The following is a 21,201-nucleotide window of genomic DNA, read 5'->3' as shown; positions in this document are numbered from 1 at the left end:
AATTTTCAATAAGATAATGGCTGGGAATTTTCTACAACTGAAAATAAGGAAACACAAGACTCCCCAAGCAGGATACAAATAAATAAATCCACATGTAGAGATACTGGAGTAAGACCACAAAGACAAGGAGAGGATCTTCAAAGCAGCCAAACAGAGAGAAAGTGTCCTAAAAGAGAAGTACAGTTAGACTGATAGTCAACTTCTCAGTTAGCATCAATGGAAGTCTCCAAACACAGAGAAAATAACTGTCAATCTAGAATTGTAAAAGACTAGCAAACTACCTTTCAAGGATGAGGATGAAACAAAGATATTGTTAGAAACACAGAGAATGTCTGTGGCCAACGGACTCTCACTGAAGGTACTACTCAAGCATGTACTTTAGGGAGTCAGGAAATCAGTCCAGAATAAAGGCCTGAGACACTAGAAAGCATAATAAACAAAGATTCAAGTAATGTGCATAAAAGAATGCAATCACTAATTATCTACAATGACAATGCTGATTTGGGGGTTCAATAAATAATCTGTACCTAGTCCTTATTCCAAAAAGATAAATGCCATGAATCAGGAAAATGTACCCTAACTACAAGGATGCCAGGTGCACAGGGTACACTCCAGGGTTATGGTTGGGAGGGAATAGGCACTTCTTTCAATACTTGTACAGTGTTTGGCACATAGGAAGGGCTCAGAATACATTTGATGAAAGAGTGAATAAGCACTATTCATCTCTGAGTATACCTACACGCCACACTGGTGTTACAGTAAAGATAGGCTCATGCGCACAGATGAACACATGAAACCAACTGGCTGTCCACCAGTAGCAATGTATTTAGCTGTTTCCTAAATTCATACAAAACTAATAATGCTCATGTTTTTAAAAAATAAAAAATACAAAAGAAAAAGGCCTACAAATCTCTGGGGTAGAAGTTACTCACGTAAATGACCCATGTTGCTATTCTGACCCAACATAAATATGACCCACAGAAAAATGAAATTTAACTATAAAAAATGCAGGGTCTGCATATTAATGTACACATGCAAAGCTAAGTGAACAGCCTCTATAAATTCACAGATGAGCTAAGATTTAAAAAGGGGTGGGGATGAGAAAGATAGATAATTGGGGAAGGAGGGGGAGCTAGTGAGAAAAGAGTAAATCATACACAAAACAGCCAATAAAAAAATAAAAAAGCAGTTAATATACATGAATAATGGATGTCTGATTTAAAAGCAGTTTACTCCAATATGATGTAATTTTTGACAATCAGCCAGAGAGACTATTTTGTAAGTCCTTGCCAGAGATAAGTCATAGCATGAGGCTTGGTAACACAGCCGTATCTCTGAACATGTGGAAAATGACTTTCACCACCATCCCAAAGGTGACTTTCTGTTGGCAAACAGAAACCTGCCTCTCAGGTGCACTTAGCAGCAACCAGCAAGATGCAAAGTTTGAGAAAATGCATCCCCAACATGAGCACAGCCTCTGAAACGTGGCACCCCTTAACAGTTTCCATGACATGCTTCTGGCACAGTCCACGCTCAAATTCAGCACAAAAGGAGAAGCAGCCTGAGCTGCTTTCATGTTTAAGTTTTAATTGGAATGACAAGCTCATGAGGCCAAGATATTTCAGGGATGGGACAGTGCTGCTGAGTGTCGCCAGGCGCTGGGTAGGCAAGGCCCATGCACGCTCCCCAGCACCACGTGCCAATGCACCTGCAACCCCCACTGTTCCAGGACTGGACTATTCCCGGGGAGGTAGTGCCAATCTCCACAGGCTGTGCCAAATGTGGAGGCTTTGTGATGTGGGCAGATGTCTACAAAGGACCGGAGTGAGGCCAGACCAACACCTATTGTGACCTAAGCCTGAAAGGAAGCCAGAGAGCAAGAGTATACTTGGGTAAAATTCCAGGCAAAAATCATCCAAGCCTCTCACTTTCAGCACATCCATAAGTGCTGGGAATAATAAAAGAAGACCAAGTCTAGTTTGGGGAGTGAGCAGACTGTAGCTCTCTGCTTTGCTTCAGGGATGCCCTTTAGATAATCTTTGTTCGCAAAAGGATAAAAGATATGACCACAAAGAACTGGTTACATAAAATGAACAGGAAATGTTCACTGTCAGAGAACAGTTAGCCCAGTGAAATGATAATTATTATGCAAATGTATGCATGAAAGCTGAAATCCACGCATCTTCCTTTTGTGCTTCCAACATGCCTGGTAATAAAGAGCATGTACAGTTTTAAAACACGTCACAAATGTTGACCACATGTAAATAATCACAGTCCCCATGAGAAATCTATTTTATAGGGTCAAACTGAGAATACAAGCTATGAAATGAATTTTTTAAATTAAAGGCAACTGGGACATATTTTAAAAACAAAAAGATCACAAGCAAGATACTCATGATGTACACCTATCTGTAAAGCCTACAAGCTTACTTAGAAATTCAGGATATTACATTAACTTGGTTATCAATTTTCTTTTGACTAGGCTGGCAACTTCTAGTCGGGCCCCAAGATAGACTGGATAAAGATTTAGCTCAGGGCGGGCAGCATGTTGCTAAAACAGATCACTGAAACAAGCAACAGCCAAAGAGAGACAAAGGGAAATCATTGTGAATGATCCGGGTCTTTGGTGAAGGGTGGATGGTCCAGCCAAGAGCTCCCCTGCGCCCCGAGGCATAACCACCTCTACTCACACTACATGGCAGAGACATGCACTTAGCAGCATTCTGCACATTAAGTGAACACAACACACATTAGCTCTTCATGATTATCTGGGATATACCTTTGGAATACCATTCCATTTGAGTCTCACAGCCACCAAGAGGAAGATAAGATAAATACTACTGCCTACACTTTATACTTCAAGAAACTCAAGCTTAAGTAATTTAAATAGTTTGCCCCAAATTACATGGGTAAATAAGAGTAGCTGAAGCTGCACCAGCAGCTCAGCTAGTTGCATTCCCATGTCAGTTTGCAACCATACTGGTGTCTGTCCTGATTCTTGCCAAAAGTGGTATTAAAAACAGCTAGTGTTTATAGTGTTCTTGGATGTGCAAAACACTGCTATGATGTACTACTCACCACATCCCCACAATTCCATAAAGCGATTTTACAGGCAGTCCCTAAGTTACAAATGAGATATGTTCTATAGATTTGTTCTTAAGTTGAATTTGAATGCAAGTTGGAACAAGTACATTTACCTATTACCTATAATAGCTTCTGTTTGTAAGTGCGAGTCATATGCCAGTCGGATGTTTATAACTTGAGAACTTGCCATGAAGTCTCCATTTGTGGGAGCTCTTTGTAAGTCGAATGTTTGTAACTCGGGAACTGCCTGTACTTACTTTACACATAAGAAGATGGAATGGTAGAGAGGTGAAGCCTCTTGCCCAGTAAGGAAGTTCTAAAATCAGGATTCAGATTTGAGTGGGTGGGCTTCAAAACTTGTGCTCTTAAAACCTCTACCCCCCGGGGTGCTCAGAGTGTGTTCCAGGACTAGCTGCCCAGCAGCACTTCCCAGACATGCACATTCTCGGCCCTGCTTTGGACTCACTGCATCAGAAGCTCTGGGGGTGGAGGCCCGGTCAAGTAATTCACTCAGGGCTCTTGCAGATTCTGATAGCCCACTGGCATGTGGTAACCCCTATACTACCCTATATTGCTTTCTGCCCCTCAAAAGAGTTTTAACGAGTAGAGGGGTTTACTCAGCTATGAACGCTTAATTCTTGCCTTCTAATTGCTGCTGATCTAGCTAGGCAATAGTGCTGGGCAGTAACAGTATGGAAATGTGAGATCCAGACCCTGTGTGCTCAGAGACAGAACTCTGACATTCACTGAGAGGCAGATAGTAGGTGAAGCTTTTTCTGATAAGTGGGACTCTGAATGGATCCTTCTCAAGACGACATAGTGAGACAGGAGAAGAGGGAATGCTAGTGCCAGTGCCATCAGGAATGAATGTGACACATTTGGGATTGGCAAACCTGGCTGGAGGCATGGGACTGGAGAGCTAGGGGCTACGATGTCACCTGACTCTCCAGAGTCTACAAAGCTAGGCTGAAAGCAGGTACCAGGGCCTTCCCTACAGTTCTCCCTGAAGGACTGGGAGGAGAGGTGCCAACAGGTAGGTGGACATATGTTGCAAAAGCACAAATGTGGGAAAAGGGTGGGGGCAAGTGAAGAAGGAAAAAAGGACTCAGGGAGGCATAGTCTTCATGTTACGTTCAACACACATTTTAAAACTCACCATGAGCATAAGGTAAGAACTCACAACTCAAGGGAACAGCACAGTGCAAAGAAGCTACCTGGGGAATAGGTGGCACCTGGGCCAGATGTCCAAACTGGCAAAGATCTGAATAAATCTGGGTGTGGAATTTGGTTCGGGGCCAGTCAGTTGTCCCATGTCCCTGACACAGTTCTAGAGTGGAAGAGGTCAGTCAAGGTTGGAAGCCAGGTCCAGCAGAGTGGCTCCCTGTACACGAGCCACTTCATAGCCTCATTTCAATGCACTGTAGACCTCTTCACTCCACCCATATCCCACAGTTTGGAACATGATTACTCAAATGTGGGCTGAGAGGGAGTTCCCTTTCCTATTGACAAGGAGATGTGCCTTGTAAATTCACAACACACTGAAAGAATGCTTTAAGTTTAAAGAGTAACTCTGTGTCCATTAGAAGGACCCAAAGCCACACTGTGACACAGGGCCTTATAGAAGATTGAAGTACTGGGTAAACTAATAAATCACATTCACCTATACACGGAATAAAAAGCAAAAGTTCTTGACTTTGTAGTATTTTATTTGTCTAACCACAACGTATGTTTGAAAACAGTAAAATGATATAAATATTCTGAAATTCAAATTCACACGGGCCATTTTCTATATGCCCTCTTTCTCCTGTTCTCCCCCAAACCAATGCCATCAGTCTCAACTGTCTGGACATTATGCAGAAAGCACACAGCCTCTTCCACAGCATTTACTTTTTTCTTCTGAAGCAAAAGTAAACATTTCCAACAGGCCTCCCTGAGATTACCATTAATGGAAAAACAAGCTGATTTTTAACACCAATAAACTGGTTGCTGCCTAGGCAGTATTTACTCCAAGATTCATCTGGCAAAAACCAACTAAAGCCTCAATGGACTGTGAAGGTGAAATGAATACAATCATCAACCCCAAGTTCACTCTTACCCATGCATGTGAGGTGGTGAACTGAGATGGGAATTCTACATAAATCATCAAGGAAGAAAAATTTTGCCCTAAATGAAATACTAAGCTTAACTCAAAAGCCAAAAGAGAAGACAATGAACATCATATTCTCAATATAATGGCTCTATAAATGTGCTCATAGCCTCAAGAGTATTCAGTAACTTCTTTAAAAATTAGAAAATGATACAAATGCCACTGGCATAAAAAACTATACTAGTGTGAGTACAGACAAAAGATATTTACACCTTGGTGCCAGACTTCTTCAATAAGGCTCGACAAATCTCAAAGACTTTTATACAAAGTGATCTAGCATTTACATTAACTTACACGTTAGTTCTGCACAGAAGCTAAACTAATCTGTCCCTCTCTATTCTTAATGTATTCTTTTAAAACAATTCTTGGGAAAATGGACCTTGTGATGAAGCATGGATTGCTCTCACTACCAGGATGGTCTTCCCATGGTTCCTGAATGACCCCAGTCCGTCTTCTGCCCAGTGGAAACTCCCTTCTGCAACCTTCTGCCTCCCCCAGGCTGCCCTTGCCGAGGCTTTGTCTAATGAACTCCAACCTGACCCCAAAGCTGGTGGGGATGGGAAGAGAAGGAAGTACTTCACAAGGACTGAGCACCAACCATATACACAGCCATTATCTTCCTTTCCCAGGGATTAGCCTACATTTCTAAATGGGGAAACCAAAATGATAACTTGCTTAGGGTTTATCTGACTCCAAAACCCTTGTTCAGTCACCGGTGGTGACAGGATTACTGCCTTGACTACAGCTAAAAGTACTTTTCCCTATATTTACATCTGTAATTTTATCATTTCCTCCCAGATCACTAGAGATTCTAAATCACTCTGAGCTTTTATAAGAAGCAGAAGCAATGTTCCAAAAACTACTTTTCACAGAATAACCCATCATGGAATATTAGAAATGGTCAAGTTTTCAAAAGCGTCTATGTCAGAGGTTTTATGCTCTGTCTTAAGAGGCCCTAGGGGTCTGTTGAGGTGCCTCAAGGTTTTCACAAGTAAGGAGAATATCATTTATTATTACCATTATACAAACAATTATATCAAATATTAATACCATTTTAATATTAAACATGTATAAAATATATCTGAATATTCATTCCCCATCTATCTATATAATTTTCCCTTACTCTGGAATTCACTGGGTTCATTGTAAAGGTTTTCTTACAATCTGGTGTCCATCTCAACATGCCACCTTTATACGTGTACTGCTAAGTTTATAATCTCCAAGAAAGATGACATGTGTGATTCATCTCTATGCTTCCAGTGCTGATCAGATACCTATCACACGGCATGTACTCCATAGGTGTTCGCTAACAATGGATCCTCGGTTCAGTCAGCACCACTCAACCCAGAAAACTAGTCTCTAAGAGGTATTTTTCTAAGCTTCTCCAAGAAGAAAGCAAACATTAAAATTTCAAAAGTTTAAGGTGAAAAATCAAAATAAAAATTAGACATTTGTGAACTTTCGATTTTAAATCAGACATCCTACTTGTAAAATACCGAGTTTATATTTTCTTCTAGAACAGAAAGTTGAACCAAAAAAAAAAACAAAAACAAACAAACAAAAAAAAAGGCAGGATTTCCTTCCATTCTGGTGGAGGCATGTAAGAAGGTGGCCACACTCTTCAGGCATCCTCAAATTACGGCCCGCGGGCCACATGCAGCGGTGTGACTGTATTTGTTCCCGTTTTGTTTTTTTATTTCAAAATAAGATATGGGCAGTGTGCACAGGAATTTGTTCATAGTTTTTTTTTTTAAACTATAGTCCGGCCCTCCAACGGTCTGAGGGACAGTGAACTGGCCCCCTGTTTAAAAAGTTTGAGGACCTCTGACTGCATTTCTTTCTTTCTTTCTTTTTTAGAGACAGAGCAACCAATCCAGAGTCTCTTCACGTCCGTGTATGGGGAATAATTATCATAAGAGACGTTAGCAATTATTTTCCAGCGTGATGTAAGCTGAGGCAGCAGCACCAGGCCAGCGTCCTTGTCATAAACACATTCCAGCCTCTTAGATTACTTCACTCCCATCTCTCTGATTAAGGTGCACGCCGTGTGCTGCTTAATACAATCTGCCAACAAATGCCAAGTACTTCAGAACTAAATTAGAAAATATGTCCAAATACACAGAATGATGCTAAGACCCCTAAGTGGATCTCTCTTCCTTTATGAGGCATGAGAGTCACTGTCAACATCATGCTCTTTAATGAGGCAATTCTATCTTTCAGCCCTCTACCTCTAAGAGCAAAATTTAACTCAAGCAGCAAAAGAATTAATAAAGATGATATAATATCATAAACATGTTTTCACAGATGAAAGTATTTTAGACAGATTCAGGAACTACGAGACATAAAAATAAATGTTAAAGGTCTGTTTGTGTACATAGGGCTACATTAACAGAGTTCACACTGATTTCTGCACTGCAGCATGATATAAAGATGAGGCCAGAGAAATTACTTTTACCTTTGTTTCCTTTCACAATCATATGCCACTTAGCAATAGCTACCTTTGAGGTCATTTGTGCTCCTGAAACCTAAGAACCCAAAAGCTCAACATCAGAATCCATTTTTGCTCACCACTTTACTACTTAACAGCAATACATAGGAACTGATGAAAAATACCAATTTCCTACCTAATCATTTCTGCTCACAATATACATGGCCCTTAGGAAATCCTGTTAGGAGAGAAAGAGTGAAGCAATGGATTCCTCACCCCATTTCAGAAGCCCTCTGTCTGTAACAGCATCCTCCAATAGTGGGCCAACTCAATACAACTCCACAGGTAACAGAAAAGGTTTAAACCTAATTAATCAAAGAATCCAGGAATGTGAGTGTGGAACAGAGCCCAAAGTCATTTTACAGAGAAGAGAGGCAGGTCAAACTAAAAGAATCATGGACTCCTCCTCAAATGGGTAAGAATTTGGGGAGAAAGGGATATATAATAATATATTCGTATATTTTGCAGCTCTTTTCACCATTAACATGGGCCTATGGGGCTATTAGTGCCCTCACAGTAATTCTAGGTGAAGCCATGTAGTCTAGTCATTCATCCCAAAACCAGAAACCTACAAAATGACTAAGATGAAAGGCAGGACTAGTCAGATCTCTGTCCATTGCTTCTGGCCTCATTTTGTTGTAATCTCTCTGTAAAGCCTATTAGAGAAAAGATGTGAAGGAACTGCCAAGGGACTAGGATGCCCTGCCATCTACCATTGCTCAAGGTATGATTTCTCTGCCAAAACAACGAAGGCACATACTCCTCCAACCCAGCAGTCTACTGGGATGAACTGATCCTACAAATAACATTCATGTGGACCAAGTGCTGTCTGTAATAGAAAAAGACTGGCAGCATTTAACATTCATCAACAGAGAACTAGCTGAATTAATTAAGGCAACACATCCACAGTTGCAATATTATAAAGTTACAAAAACCAAAAAAACAGGAAATTCTTTATTATGTCATAAAAATGATCTCCAAGAGATTTTGTTGTAGGAAAAAGCATGTTGCAGAATAATACAGTATTTTTTATTTACATTTTTAAAAAGAGAAGGTTACAAGCATGTATGGTAATTTGATTTTAAGTGCATAAACCATTTTAGAAGGATGTGCAAGAAACTGGCAATACTGACTTGGCTCCAGAAAGAGAAACTGGGCAGCTAGTTGAAAGGAGTTGGAAGGAGCTTTCCCACCACATACTCTGCCTTCCTGTCTTTTGATTTCTGAATCAGGTGAATGCATTACCTAGTCAAAAGTACTTTTATTTTAGATGTTTGAAAATGTGACCTTCTAAAAGAGGGTAATATTACACAACAGCCATTTTTCTTATGATTTTACATGCCCCCCCCCAAAAAAAATGCTCCAAAAACCAAGCATGGTCTCGAATTCTGAATTCTGACCTCTAAAGTGTGGGAACCCCTACCCCACAGTCAAGGTAAGAAGCTCTGGAGCACTAACTCTCTCAGATCCCTTTCTGCACTAGCTGAGATGACTCATCAGCCAGGGATAGTCTCAAATCTTTTATAAAAGATTAAACAGGTTAAGTTTTCACTAAATTACTTGATTTTGTTTCCTTGAAAAACTATGTTTATTAACAGTGCTAGTTACTTGACATGTACCAGTTAGTTGATCTCTGTGTGTAACCCACAGATGCCAGGAACACAACCGGTCCTCAGTGACTATCTGTGATGAACACACGATGGCCTGGCTAGCTGGATATATAAATGGATGAATTTCAGCCATTATTATTCAATGCTCATGCAGGTGTGGTGCCTATAAAATGCTAATGCAGTCATCATATGGCACAAGGATATTCTTTAATTAAATAAAAATAACACCTTTGGACTACTTCTATAGGTTAGTCCTGACTAAAATGTGATTTCAGACTCGGTGCCTGTAGTTCAAATGGCTAAGGATGCCAGCCACATACATGGGAGCTGGCAGGTTCAAATCCATCCCGGGCCTGCCAAACAACAATGACAACCGCAACCTAAATAGTCGGGCTTTGTGGCGGGCACCTATAGTCCCAGCTAGTTGGGAGGCTGAGGCGCGAAAATCACTTAAGCCCAACAGTTGGAGGTTGCCGTGAGCTGTGACACCACAGCACTCTACCCAGGGTGACAGCTTGAGACTCTGTCTCAAAAAAAAAAAAAAAAAAAGTGATTTCAAAATTTAGACTTCACTGTCTGTTTTCATCACAGTTAATCAATAATGGACTATAGCAAAACCCTAGTTCCATATCAGGTATAAACAAAGATAAACTAAACTCTCTGATCTCATAAAACCTTCATTTGAACCCTGGATGTACAGGCCAGAGGCACAGGCACAAGCCCCAGTGTGTACACAGCCCCAGGCAAACCCCACTGCTAATAATCTCCCACAAACCTAATGAAATGTGCTGGGACAAACGCTGCCATCAGACTGAAGCACAGATATGGCCAAAATATGGTCTTTGCAAGGAAAGTGTCACTGAGCCTTGCACTGAGACTATTTGGGAATTATGATATCACATTATAGCACAGCAGGATGATACTAAAATCTCACAGAGCCACTCCTGACATAACTTCATTCACGCGGAACTGTTAAATGACAATTACATTTCCTAAAAATGCAAAGTTTTCTGAGGAAAAAAATCAGATAGGAAGTCTCGTATCTGCAAAAATAAAGTTACACAGATGAAGCTTGGCATTCGTTTTACTTTTCAGTGGGTGGCATTCATGTTGGAGAAACATTTCAACACAAATTTATTACCAGCACTACTAACAACCAGCCATTTACCCACACAAGTGTTTGGAGGTTTGGTGCTATACTCACAAAATATTTGGATGACTAAATGTTATTGTCAGCTTTCAAAGAGATATTTAGAATTTTTTTTTACTCTGTCACCCTGGGTAGAGTGCCATGGCAGCATTGTAGCTCACAGCAACCTCAATCTCTTGGGTTCAAGTGATCCTCTTGCCTCAGTCTTTCAAGTAGCTGGGAATACAGGCATCTGCCACAATGTCCAGCTAATTTTTTCTATTTTTAGTAGAGACGGGGGTCTCACTCTGGCTCAGGCTGGTCTCAAACTCCTCAGCTCAAGCACGCCAACTGCCTTGGCCTCCCAGAAAGCTATGATTACAGGTGTGAACCACTACACCCACACTTTTTTTTTGTAGAGACAGAGTCTCACTGTACCGCCCTCGGGTAGAGTGCCGTGGCGTCACGCGGCTCATAGCAACCTCTAACTCTTGGGCTTACGCGATTCTCTTGCCTCAGCCTCCCGAGCAGCTGGGACTATAGGTGCCCGCCACAACGCCCGGCTATTTTTTTGTTGCAGTTTGGCCGGGGCTGGGTTTAAACCCGCCACCCTCGGCATATGGGGCCGGCGCCCTACTCACTGAGCCACAGGCGCCGCCTACACCCACACTTTAAAAACATTTTTTTTTTTTTTAGAAACATTCTTACAGCAAATTTACTACCACTAAATTTAGCAAACCCAGTGAAAAATATAAGGTAACCAGTCATTTGAGAGAATAAATTTTTAAACAAGAATTATCATAAAATTAATGTATTAATCAGCTCATTCTTACAATTAATGCTTTTAGTTGGGTTGGAAATTTTGAGAGGAATCCAAGAAAACGCCCACTTACATCTGTACCTAAAAGATCCTTCCAGTCGAATTTTAGTTGGTTTCTCAAATATAACCACTACAATTGTATCACTGTAGGAATAAATCCATTCAGATAAGTCAAAGAGAAAGAAGATCTGCCAGACAAAAAATTTATTGAAAAGATGAGAAATTGGGCAGCGCCTGTGGCTCAGTGAGTAGGGTGCCGGCCCCAGATACAGAGGGTGGCAGGTTCAAACCCGGCCCTGCCCAAACTGCAAAAAAAAAAAAAAAATAGCCAGGCGTTGTGGCGGGCACCTATAGTCCCAGCTACTCAGGAGGCTGAGGCAAGAGAATTGCCTAAGCCCAAGAGTTGGAGGTTGCTGTGGGTTGTGACGCCACGGCACTCTACCGAGGGTGACAAAATAAGATTGTCTCTAAAAAAAAAAAAAAGAAAGAAAGAAAAGAAAAGAAAAGATGAAAGATTTAAACCAGACTAGTATTGAATATAATAACTACCACCTCACCACAATGAAATCTCTAAAAATAAATGAGATAACAAAAACGTGAAAGCATACTAGATGAAAAATTAGAAAGCAAACAGTTTCTCCTCTCTCAGCAAATGAGCTCACCAGAAATCAGAAAAAAAGTGTTTTCAGAGCTGGAGAAAGGAAACTGCCCTAGGAAACCAATTCCTGTACCTTCCCCCACATCCAGGGAAGTCAAAACTTAGGCATTAGAGCATCACAGACTTTCCAGCTAAGATATAATGGACATCTACAACAAAATAGGCTGATCTGAGCACAAAGAGGGCACTTGCACAGTGAAATTATAGAACACCATGTGTATTTTCTACTGGCAGTAGAAAACCCTGCATTTTTAAGAAACATAATTGTCCTTTAACAGTTCCATATGAATTAAGTCATGTTGGGGTGGTTCTCTGAGATTTTAGTATCATCCTATCATGGCTACAATGCTCCATCCTTCTTCCTGGATGAAAAATACATCACTGGAATCCAGGATGCATCCATTCTTGAGCATTTACTAGGATGCAAAACCAGTGACATCTATATAGATGAAAGCCAGGATTGAACTACTAGTGGTAGAAGTAACAGGAATCACATAGTGATAGTTAAATCTCACAGCCAAATATTATGCTTAAAGCTTTACATACATCTTTTCATTTACTCCTACAACTCTATGAAGTGGGTACTATTATGAACTCCATTTTACAAATAAGGAAACTGAGGCATAAAGAGGGGCACTGCTGACTTGGAGATGTTCCTTCCCAGAAATCCTACCAACTATCAGAAGAATCAAGAGTAAGCAATAGGAAAAAACACAAAATGAACAAAAACTTCATCCCTGTGTCCCCTGATCTCACTAGAAAGGAAAGAGAATTCTATAAAATATCTTTTAGACTAACGGTCAGGACAGTAAGAAATTAGGCAGGGATAAAATTTAGTCATCATTCAGACTGTCCAATTAAAAACTTGTTTCCCTGCTCTGGCTCAAAGACTGTCAGAAGGTCCTTTTATGCACTATTGGTGGGAAAGTAAAATTTTTTTTTTTTCTTTTTTTGTAGAGACAGAGTGTCACTTTATGGCCCTCAGTAGAGTGCCATGGCATCACACAGCTCACAGCAACCTCCAACTCTTGGGCTTAAGCGATTCTCTTGCCTCAGCCTCCCGAGTAGCTGGGACTACAGGCGCCCGCCACAACGCCCAGCTATTTTTTGGTTGCAGTTCAGCTGGGGGCCGGGTTTGAACCCGCCACCCTCGGTATATGGGGCCGGCGCCTTAACGACTGAGCCACAGGCGGGGAATGTAAATTTTAAGGCAACCTTTTTAAAGGGCAATGTCCATCAACTTTTCAGGTGCGCATTACAGAGATACGCTAAACTAGGACTTTTGCAAGTTACAAGATGCATCGTAGTATTGCCTATAGTAACCAAAACAGTGAAAGGAAAACTAAATGTCCCTAGTGAGGGGACAGGCTGTTAAGCATATGAAGCTGGACAATTCAGTTCTCAAACTCATCCCAGAATAAAATGCTACATACATCATTGCTGCACATTACTATGGTCACCAAATGGCTAAGGAGTGTACTTCAAAGATGATCATAGTGATTTCTAGCAGTGAGGGATGTAGCACTTTTTGTATGATGAATTCATGAACTTAACCGTCTGAACTCAGATGCTGGAATCCTAGGGAGAAGGATCTGGACAGATGCTGGCATGATATGTGTCCTCCAAGGTACATTACCCAGCCTTTTTACTGAGTACACACTGTGTATACTATGATCCCATTTCTACAAAGACATGTTTCTAGTGGACAAATGTACCTCTAAATTTTTCTAGAAAAAAAAAATAATAAAAATAAATAAATAAATTTTTCTAGAGGGAGCTGAAAAACTGTTAATAGTTTCTTCTGTGCAGTGAAGTTGGGGGAAGAGAGAAGAAAGAAAATAATTACTTTTCATTTTATATCCTTTTGAAGTGTTGGAATTTGTTCACCATGCTGAAATACTGCCCTAATACCTCTGAAAAGAAAAAAATATCAGTTTAATTGCCTTCTAAAAAGTAAATCTCTGTTCTTTTTTGTTAATTGTGCATCTTGATATTTTTGTACCTTGTTTCCTTCATACACCCATCCCAGACTCTTCACACCAAAAGCAACCTGGTTGGCTGAGACATCCAGACATGTGACAGGCTGGCCATAGACATAATGGAGGGTTCTGGCAGAGTCCTCAGCTTTTAGCAGGTACACCAGATCTCCAGCAGTGGCTACTGCCACAGGGTACCTTCCAGTCTCTGGAACTATTTCAAGGTAGTCAACCTATTAAAGGAGAAGAGTTGTTTAGTGCTATCAATTCACCCTGACTTCGTCAAAAATATGCAGTTCCTCCTACACATCAATGAGACCAGCAACACAACAGAAAAAAAGGGCAAAATAAAACACAAACAGCTCTTACACAGATGAAAAGACATTCATCATAAGACATTCCTAAAAAGAGAAATTACAAATTCATTGACATACGATTTTCACCTGCTGTATCAGTAAAGATCAAAGAGTCTGATAACATACTGGGCTAGAAGTGAAGAAGGGACAACCATGTTTGTGGATCCCACTTATAAGTGGTGGGGCATGATTTGATCCAACTTCTATCAAGGGAAACCTGGCAACATTTACCAAAATGCCAAGTGCACGTATGCCCTGACCCAGCAAGTCTGCTGGTAAGAAATTACTTACAAATAAACTCACACTTTTGCGAAATGACATGGTACAAGGTCACCACAGTGTCATTTTGTCACAGTTGAATACTAGAGAAACCTAAACATCCATTACTAACAGGACTGATTCAGTAACTTACAGGACATCTATATACTGGAATACCATGCAGTCATAGAAGTATGCATGAAGACATTCTTTATGAACTGATACAAATAGGATGATCAAGATAAATTTGGGGAGGAGGAAAGCAAGGAAACAAGGTGAGTAACAGGATCCCCAGTATGTGGATGTGTGGGCAAGGTGGGGGCAGAGGAAGTTTACAGTACACTGGACTTGCCCATGCACGAATCCTCTAATGATGGCTGCCTGTAGGAAGGAAATGGGATATAGGATGGGACAGTAGGGAGATTTCCCACTGACAATATTATCTTGTATTAAATTCTGAACCGTGAGGGTATAATAGCAATTTTCTTTTTTTTTTTTTACATTTTTTTTTTTTTTTTTATTGTTGGGGATTCATTGAGGGTACAATAAGCCAGGTTACACTGATTGCAATTGTTAGGTAAAGTCCCTCTTGCAATCATGTCTTGCCCCCATAAAGTGTGACACACACCAAGGCCCCGCCCACCTCCCTCCTTCCCTCTTATAATAGCAATTTTCAAAAACTAAAAGGGTTTTCTTTAAAAAAGAAACGGAATAAAATTTACTCAGTTCAAAATTAGCAAAAAGTTTATTTTAGTATTTGTGTAAGTACTAAAAACTCACGGCCAAAACGTTAAAAATATCTGAGTTATCTGCTCTCTCCTGGTCTCAATGTCATGCTGTGATTCCACAGAGGGTCGTTTGGTCGCCCAGGGGCAGGAAAGGCTGCTATAAACAAAAAGTTTTCCTACCACCACAGTACTCCTGACTGCATTCCTGCTAGCACTTCCTCTAGTTTACATGGGTGTAAGGAGCATCTTTCATGAAAAATCTGCAGACCAGCCTGAGCAAGAGTTAGACTCTATCTCTACAAAAAATAGAAAAATTAACCAGGTGCCTGTAGTCTCAGTTACTCAGGAGGCAGAGGCAAGTGGATCACTTGAGCCCCAGAGTTTGAGATTGCTGTGAGGTAGGATGATGCCACTGCATTCTAACCTGGGTACCTAGAGTCTCGAAAACAAAATTTTGCCTTTTTTCCACATGCAGCACAGTTCTCGCTGGTACATCAGGTTTTCATTTCCTTGAGTAAACTATGAGAACAGAAATGCTGAAGGTGAGTCATAGTCTGTAATTATGAAAATTCACAATGTAGAAAGACAGCATTTCCCTGACAATATGCCAAGTGAGTTCAAAAGCCTGAATCCTGAAGGCTGTCCAGAGGAGCCTGAGAGAGAGAGACAGTAAACATTCCGGTGGCTCTGCTAATCCTTGGGCCCCGCAGTTGAGTGGTGGCCCAACATCCCAAGCCACAAGTCCATGACAAAGGACAGATGCTCTAGGCTAATATTACAAACCTGGGAACACGGCCACTGCTACTCATGGACTGTCTATTGGCAAGATGAAAATGGCCCAGCTCTACAGTCCAGGAGTGCCTTTTCTAGGGATACTGTGGCAAGCGCTCACCCAGGACGAGAAATAATTCACAAGAAGTGTTATAAACATGCCTCCAGCAATGCCTGCTCGCTTCCTCTCACTCACAAAAATCATTTTTTTATTTTCCTAAAACTGATCCTCAATCTAGCCCTTTAACTTCATCTTCATGTTGGATTTTTTTTTTTTTGTAGAGACAGAGTCTCACTGTACCGCCCTCGGGTAGAGTGCCATGGCGTCACACGGCTCACAGCAACCTCCAACTCTTGGGCTTAGGCGATTCTCTTGCCTCAGCCTCCCGAGCAGCTGGGACTACAGGTGCCCGCCACAACACCCGGCTATTTTTGTTGTTGTTGTTGCAGTTTGGCCGGGGTTGGGTTTGAACCCGCCACCCTCGGCATATGGGGTCGGCGCCCTGCTCACTGAGCCACAGGCGCCGCCCTTCATGTTGGATTTTTGACAGACCAAGAGGCTCAGATTGATGGCAATTGTGCCATGTGCTGGGGGCTGTAAACTACTTCAAAAAGCTCGAGTCTGTGCCAGGATGCCACCTTATTGCCAAGGCAGAATTTACATTTTATAGAGGGACTTGCATCTTAAGTAAGTGAGTCCTTATACTTACTAAGGATTCAAATAATAAGTACTATGGTAGTTTTGGGAACACACAGAAATACTGTTCTTTCAGATTTTTCTAATAAAACCCCCAGATGAGAGGACAGCATCAGGCAGTTTCAGGAAGCACTGCACCCAAACTCCAGAGATGCTGTCCAGGGTTCTCATGGAGGTAAAAAAGTGACACTATAGCTTGGTAAGTTATTCATATGTAAGATTTCCAACAGGGAGGAAAACTACCAATTTATCACTCAATGTTGCGTTTTCTTTTCACTCTTCGACCAGTATGCAAATCACATTTGTTTAAATTAAATCCAAACTTAGCACAGATGAATCTGAGTGCTTCCTTCTTAGCACCAAATCATCTGGCATAATGCAGATAAAGAGAAGTTCACATGCAACTGTACTGTGAGATAAGCTCTCTATAAAGAATTCCTCAGGTTGGCTGAGCTTCACCTGGGACATCCTGGAACATGGCTACTCAACACTGACTTAAATCTATCTTCATTCAAAAGTTACTTTTAATCCCAGGGGAGGGTTGGGCTCCATGACTCATGCCTATAATTCTAGCACTTTGAGAGGACAAGGCAGAAGGATTGCTTGAAGCCTAGGAGTTTGAGGTTACACCAGTGCACTACGGCCTGAGCGACAGAGTGAGAACTCATTTCGTAAACAAGGAAAAATTCCAAGTGACTGCTGGAACTTTAGGCCAGAAATTGATCTCAGATTTCTAGGGGTGAGAATTCAACACATTAGTCTGAAGGGGGCTGAGGACCACAGCAATGAGAAACTATGACCTTGAACTCAGCCCTGAAGTTTAAATCACAACTTCTGCTTTTTTTTTTTTTTTTTTTTGCAGTTTTTGGCTGGGGCCAGGTTTGAACCCACCATCTACAGTATATGGGGTCAGTGCCCTACTCCTTGAGCCACAGACCCCACCCTCTCAATCACAACTTCTTAGTTCTGAGACCGGGGGCAAGTCAATTCACTGCTCTCAGCCTCTACTGGCTTCTTGGTAAATGGGAAAAATACTACTACTTATTTGGAAAGCTGCAGTTAGATTTATGGATTTAAGACCCACAAGAAGCTCTGACTGAATCAGAGCTGACAACATCATTATTATTTATGTTACACCCAGAGATTCTAATAGAAAATAAAATAACAAAACTAAAGGCTCACCAGTTTCTGAACTTCAAATTCTGCAGATATTTGCCAGTATCCCTCCTCATTGGGGTATAACATTACAACATCAAAAGCAGAAGCTGTGGCAACAGTAGCATCTTCCTGGCTGAGCGCTAGTGCCTGTATTCTTGCATCGTGCTCAAAACGATGAATAGGATACTTTCCAGTCCTTAGATCCCAAATATTAAGAATTCCTATATAGAAAAAAGCAATGTAGATAACATTTTTAATTTACTTAAGGCACAATTATAAAATATTACGCAATATAAAGAAAATTTAAAAATAAATGACAAATAAGTAAAAAAAATTTGCATCACATGTAACAAAGGGCCAATTTGCTTAACATATAAAGGGCTTCTAAGATGCAGTAAAAAAACAAAATTGAAAAGTGAGCAGAGGACATGAGGATGCTGTTCACAGAAAAACATACTGGACATTTAAACATTAAATGTAAAAAGTCACTCACAATTAGAAAAATACAAATAAAGACTTCAATACAATACCATTTTCCATTAATGAAATTGGTAAAAATAAAAACTTTTATAAATCATGTTGCTGTTACAGAGAAATGGGCCTGCTCTTAAAATGTTAGTGAGAATGTAAACTAATTCACTCACTTTGGAGGCAATTTGATAGCATTTATCAAGTTACAAATGTATATATTCTTTAACTCAATCATATATTTACATGTATATAAGTATGCACAAAACATAGTCACTGTAATGTCTTTAATTATGTCAAGAGATTAGAAGCTTTCTAAACATCCATCAATAAAGAACTGCTTAAATAATGGCACCTCCACAGTTTGGGATTTGGAATATCATGAGCAGTTAAAAGAGGGAGTCTGCCTTACAGGTAACCTATAGAATACCAGTATAGTATGCTATACTACTTTTGTGTTTTTAGAAATTTACACACAGAATATCCTGGAACCATTAACAATGACTGGCTTCTAAGGAAAGAATCAGAGAAAAAGAATAAGAGCAGGAAGGAAATTCACTGTATATCTCCCTGTATAGTCAAAGATGTTTTCTAAAAATTTTCTTTACCAGAAAGTTAAAAAATGTCTTTATGAAAGAGATCTAAGAAGAATGGGATTATATTAATTGCTAAGTAGTTTGAACATACGAAGTTCATAATTCATTCCTATTTACATATTCATTCATTCATACAACAAATAATTATCAAACACTGTTATATGCCAGGCACCATTCCAGATGCTAGCAATACCCCAAAATGGCCACTAACCTATACTCTAAGGTTCTTACAAGTGCAGGCTGACTATCCTTTATCTGAAATGCTTGGGATCAGAAGTGTTTTAGATTTCAGAAAATTTTTTTTTTATTTTGGAATATCTGTATATACATAATAAGATGTTTCAAGGCAAAATATGAAAGTTATTTATGCTGATGCGCACAGCAGCCTGAAGGTAGTAATAGTATCTTAAATAATTGTGTACATGAAACAAACTTTTGACTGCAACCTGTCACATGAGGTCAGGGGTGGAATTTTCCACTTTGTGGAATTTTCCACTTGTGTCATGTCAATGATTAAAAAGTTTTGAATTTGAAGAACTTCAGATTTAGGAATTTCAGATTAGGGCTGCTCAACCCATAATTTGACCTCTTTCCTCACCAACACCCATGTACAGTCTCTGTTAACAGTGGTGCTTCGTTCTGCACAGCTCCCAACATGAGCTCACTATCACACATTTATTTAAAATGCTGATTTTACCATACACTCTTTTCCCCAGCACTTTGAATGCTGCTACCCAGATCAATTCCTCATAAATGTACACATACTGGCCATGTCACCACCTTTCCAGAATTGTCCACAGCAGTGATCTCTAAGGTGGTCCCTAAACCAACACCATTAGCATCACCTGGTGACTTGCTAAAAATGCAAATTCTCAGGCACCAGAAACTCTGGGGAAGTACACTCAAGTTTGAGAACCAGTGGTCTGTAGCAACTTACACTTTTCTACCAAAAGTAAAAAGTCTTCTGTATTTGGAATATCATAAATTCTTCCCTCAGAAATAATTTCTTTTTATCATTTCTGCCCACTAAGCTACTCTTTTTCCCTCAAAGATTCACTCAAGAAAATAATTACTTTCTGCATTAGGTTGGAAACTGCCCTGTTCCAATTCCAATTGATTTTATTTTTCAAAATTCAATGACAAATAATTGTGTGGAGATAACACACTGTACGGCTATTTGTTTGAGCTCAAATCCAGCCCCACCACCACTTGCTAGGTGAAGGACTCAAGGGAGCTGCTTAACAGCTGTCAGCCTAGTTTTCATCTGTAAAACTCAAGATAACATACCTACTGCACAAGACTATTGGGTAGATGAAAAGAGACCAACCATACAAAATGCTGAAGCCAGGCCATTCCTTTCTACCTTTTATTTTATCTATTCTTAGTGCCTATTGTATTATAAAACATATTTTAATCAATAATGCTAATATCCTCTCTGTTGCTCACCTATAAATCCAGTCCTATTTCTATAACTTCCTAATACCTAGGACAGGTAAAATTCACTTCTCCTCTCTTTGTAATCCATCTTTCTTTTTTCTTGCCTTCCACTTGGTCTCTAAACTGTAAATGCTTTGAATTTAGGATCTTATTATAAAATATCATTCACTAAATATAAAGAATTGAAAGAAAATAATACATATGGGTTACTTTGCAATATTTTCAAACTGTCAGGAGGCTAAGTGATTAAAAACAAAAGAAGAGCCTTCTTCAAGTTAAATTCTGTACTCATCTAAGAATTATGATAAACTTGGGGGATAAGCAGATCACAAAAGGCTCTATAACACATTTCCCTGGGAAATATTTTGGCCAATTATTACCATTCTGACTCAGAAGAAAAAAGTACACTGCAGAAAATGTCAGTGGCTTTACAGATTAAATACGAGATAGCACCTCCCATTCCAAAATGTCTTTTTAATGCATGCCTTTTCCAAATACTCTGCATTGCATCTGTTTTGAGACATCATAGCAAACAATAAAGAGAAATAAAAATCACTATTTGTACAGAGCTTTCAAGAGGCCAGATACTTTTTATGGTCAACTTCTGAGTACCTACTTTCAACTTGGGAAGAGTAACACTGAAGAAACAAAAGCGTCCAGTGGTTAAACAACTTGGTCCAAAGCCACTTGACGTGTGATAAGGTTGGATTTTAGCTAGAAAAGTACAAGATGAGCAGCTACATTTGCAAGTGCAGAAAATAACTATGAGTTTCACGAGTAACTGACGTGCACCATCAAACTCACCCTGTGTGCTGCCAAGT

General features: G+C 40.1%; 1 protein-coding gene across 2 annotated transcripts in view; it reads right to left on the bottom strand.

The window, feature by feature from the left end:
- Nucleotides 1-21,201, bottom strand: part of FBXW8 (F-box and WD repeat domain containing 8) — a 135,197-nt gene that overhangs the window by 33,048 nt on the left and 80,948 nt on the right. For both annotated transcript variants that reach the window (XM_053587459.1, XM_053587460.1), the window contains exons 6-7: nt 17,904-18,100; nt 13,938-14,144 (exon numbers count right to left, since the gene is read on the bottom strand). In XM_053587459.1, coding sequence (XP_053443434.1) covers nt 13,938-14,144; nt 17,904-18,100 — 404 coding nt within the window. The remainder of the gene's footprint in view (nt 1-13,937; nt 14,145-17,903; nt 18,101-21,201) is intronic.

The sequence above is a fragment of the Nycticebus coucang genome, chromosome 4 (assembly GCF_027406575.1).
Source record: "Nycticebus coucang isolate mNycCou1 chromosome 4, mNycCou1.pri, whole genome shotgun sequence".
NCBI lineage: Eukaryota > Metazoa > Chordata > Mammalia > Primates > Lorisidae > Nycticebus > Nycticebus coucang.
This window is presented reverse-complemented; position numbering and strand designations above follow the sequence as displayed.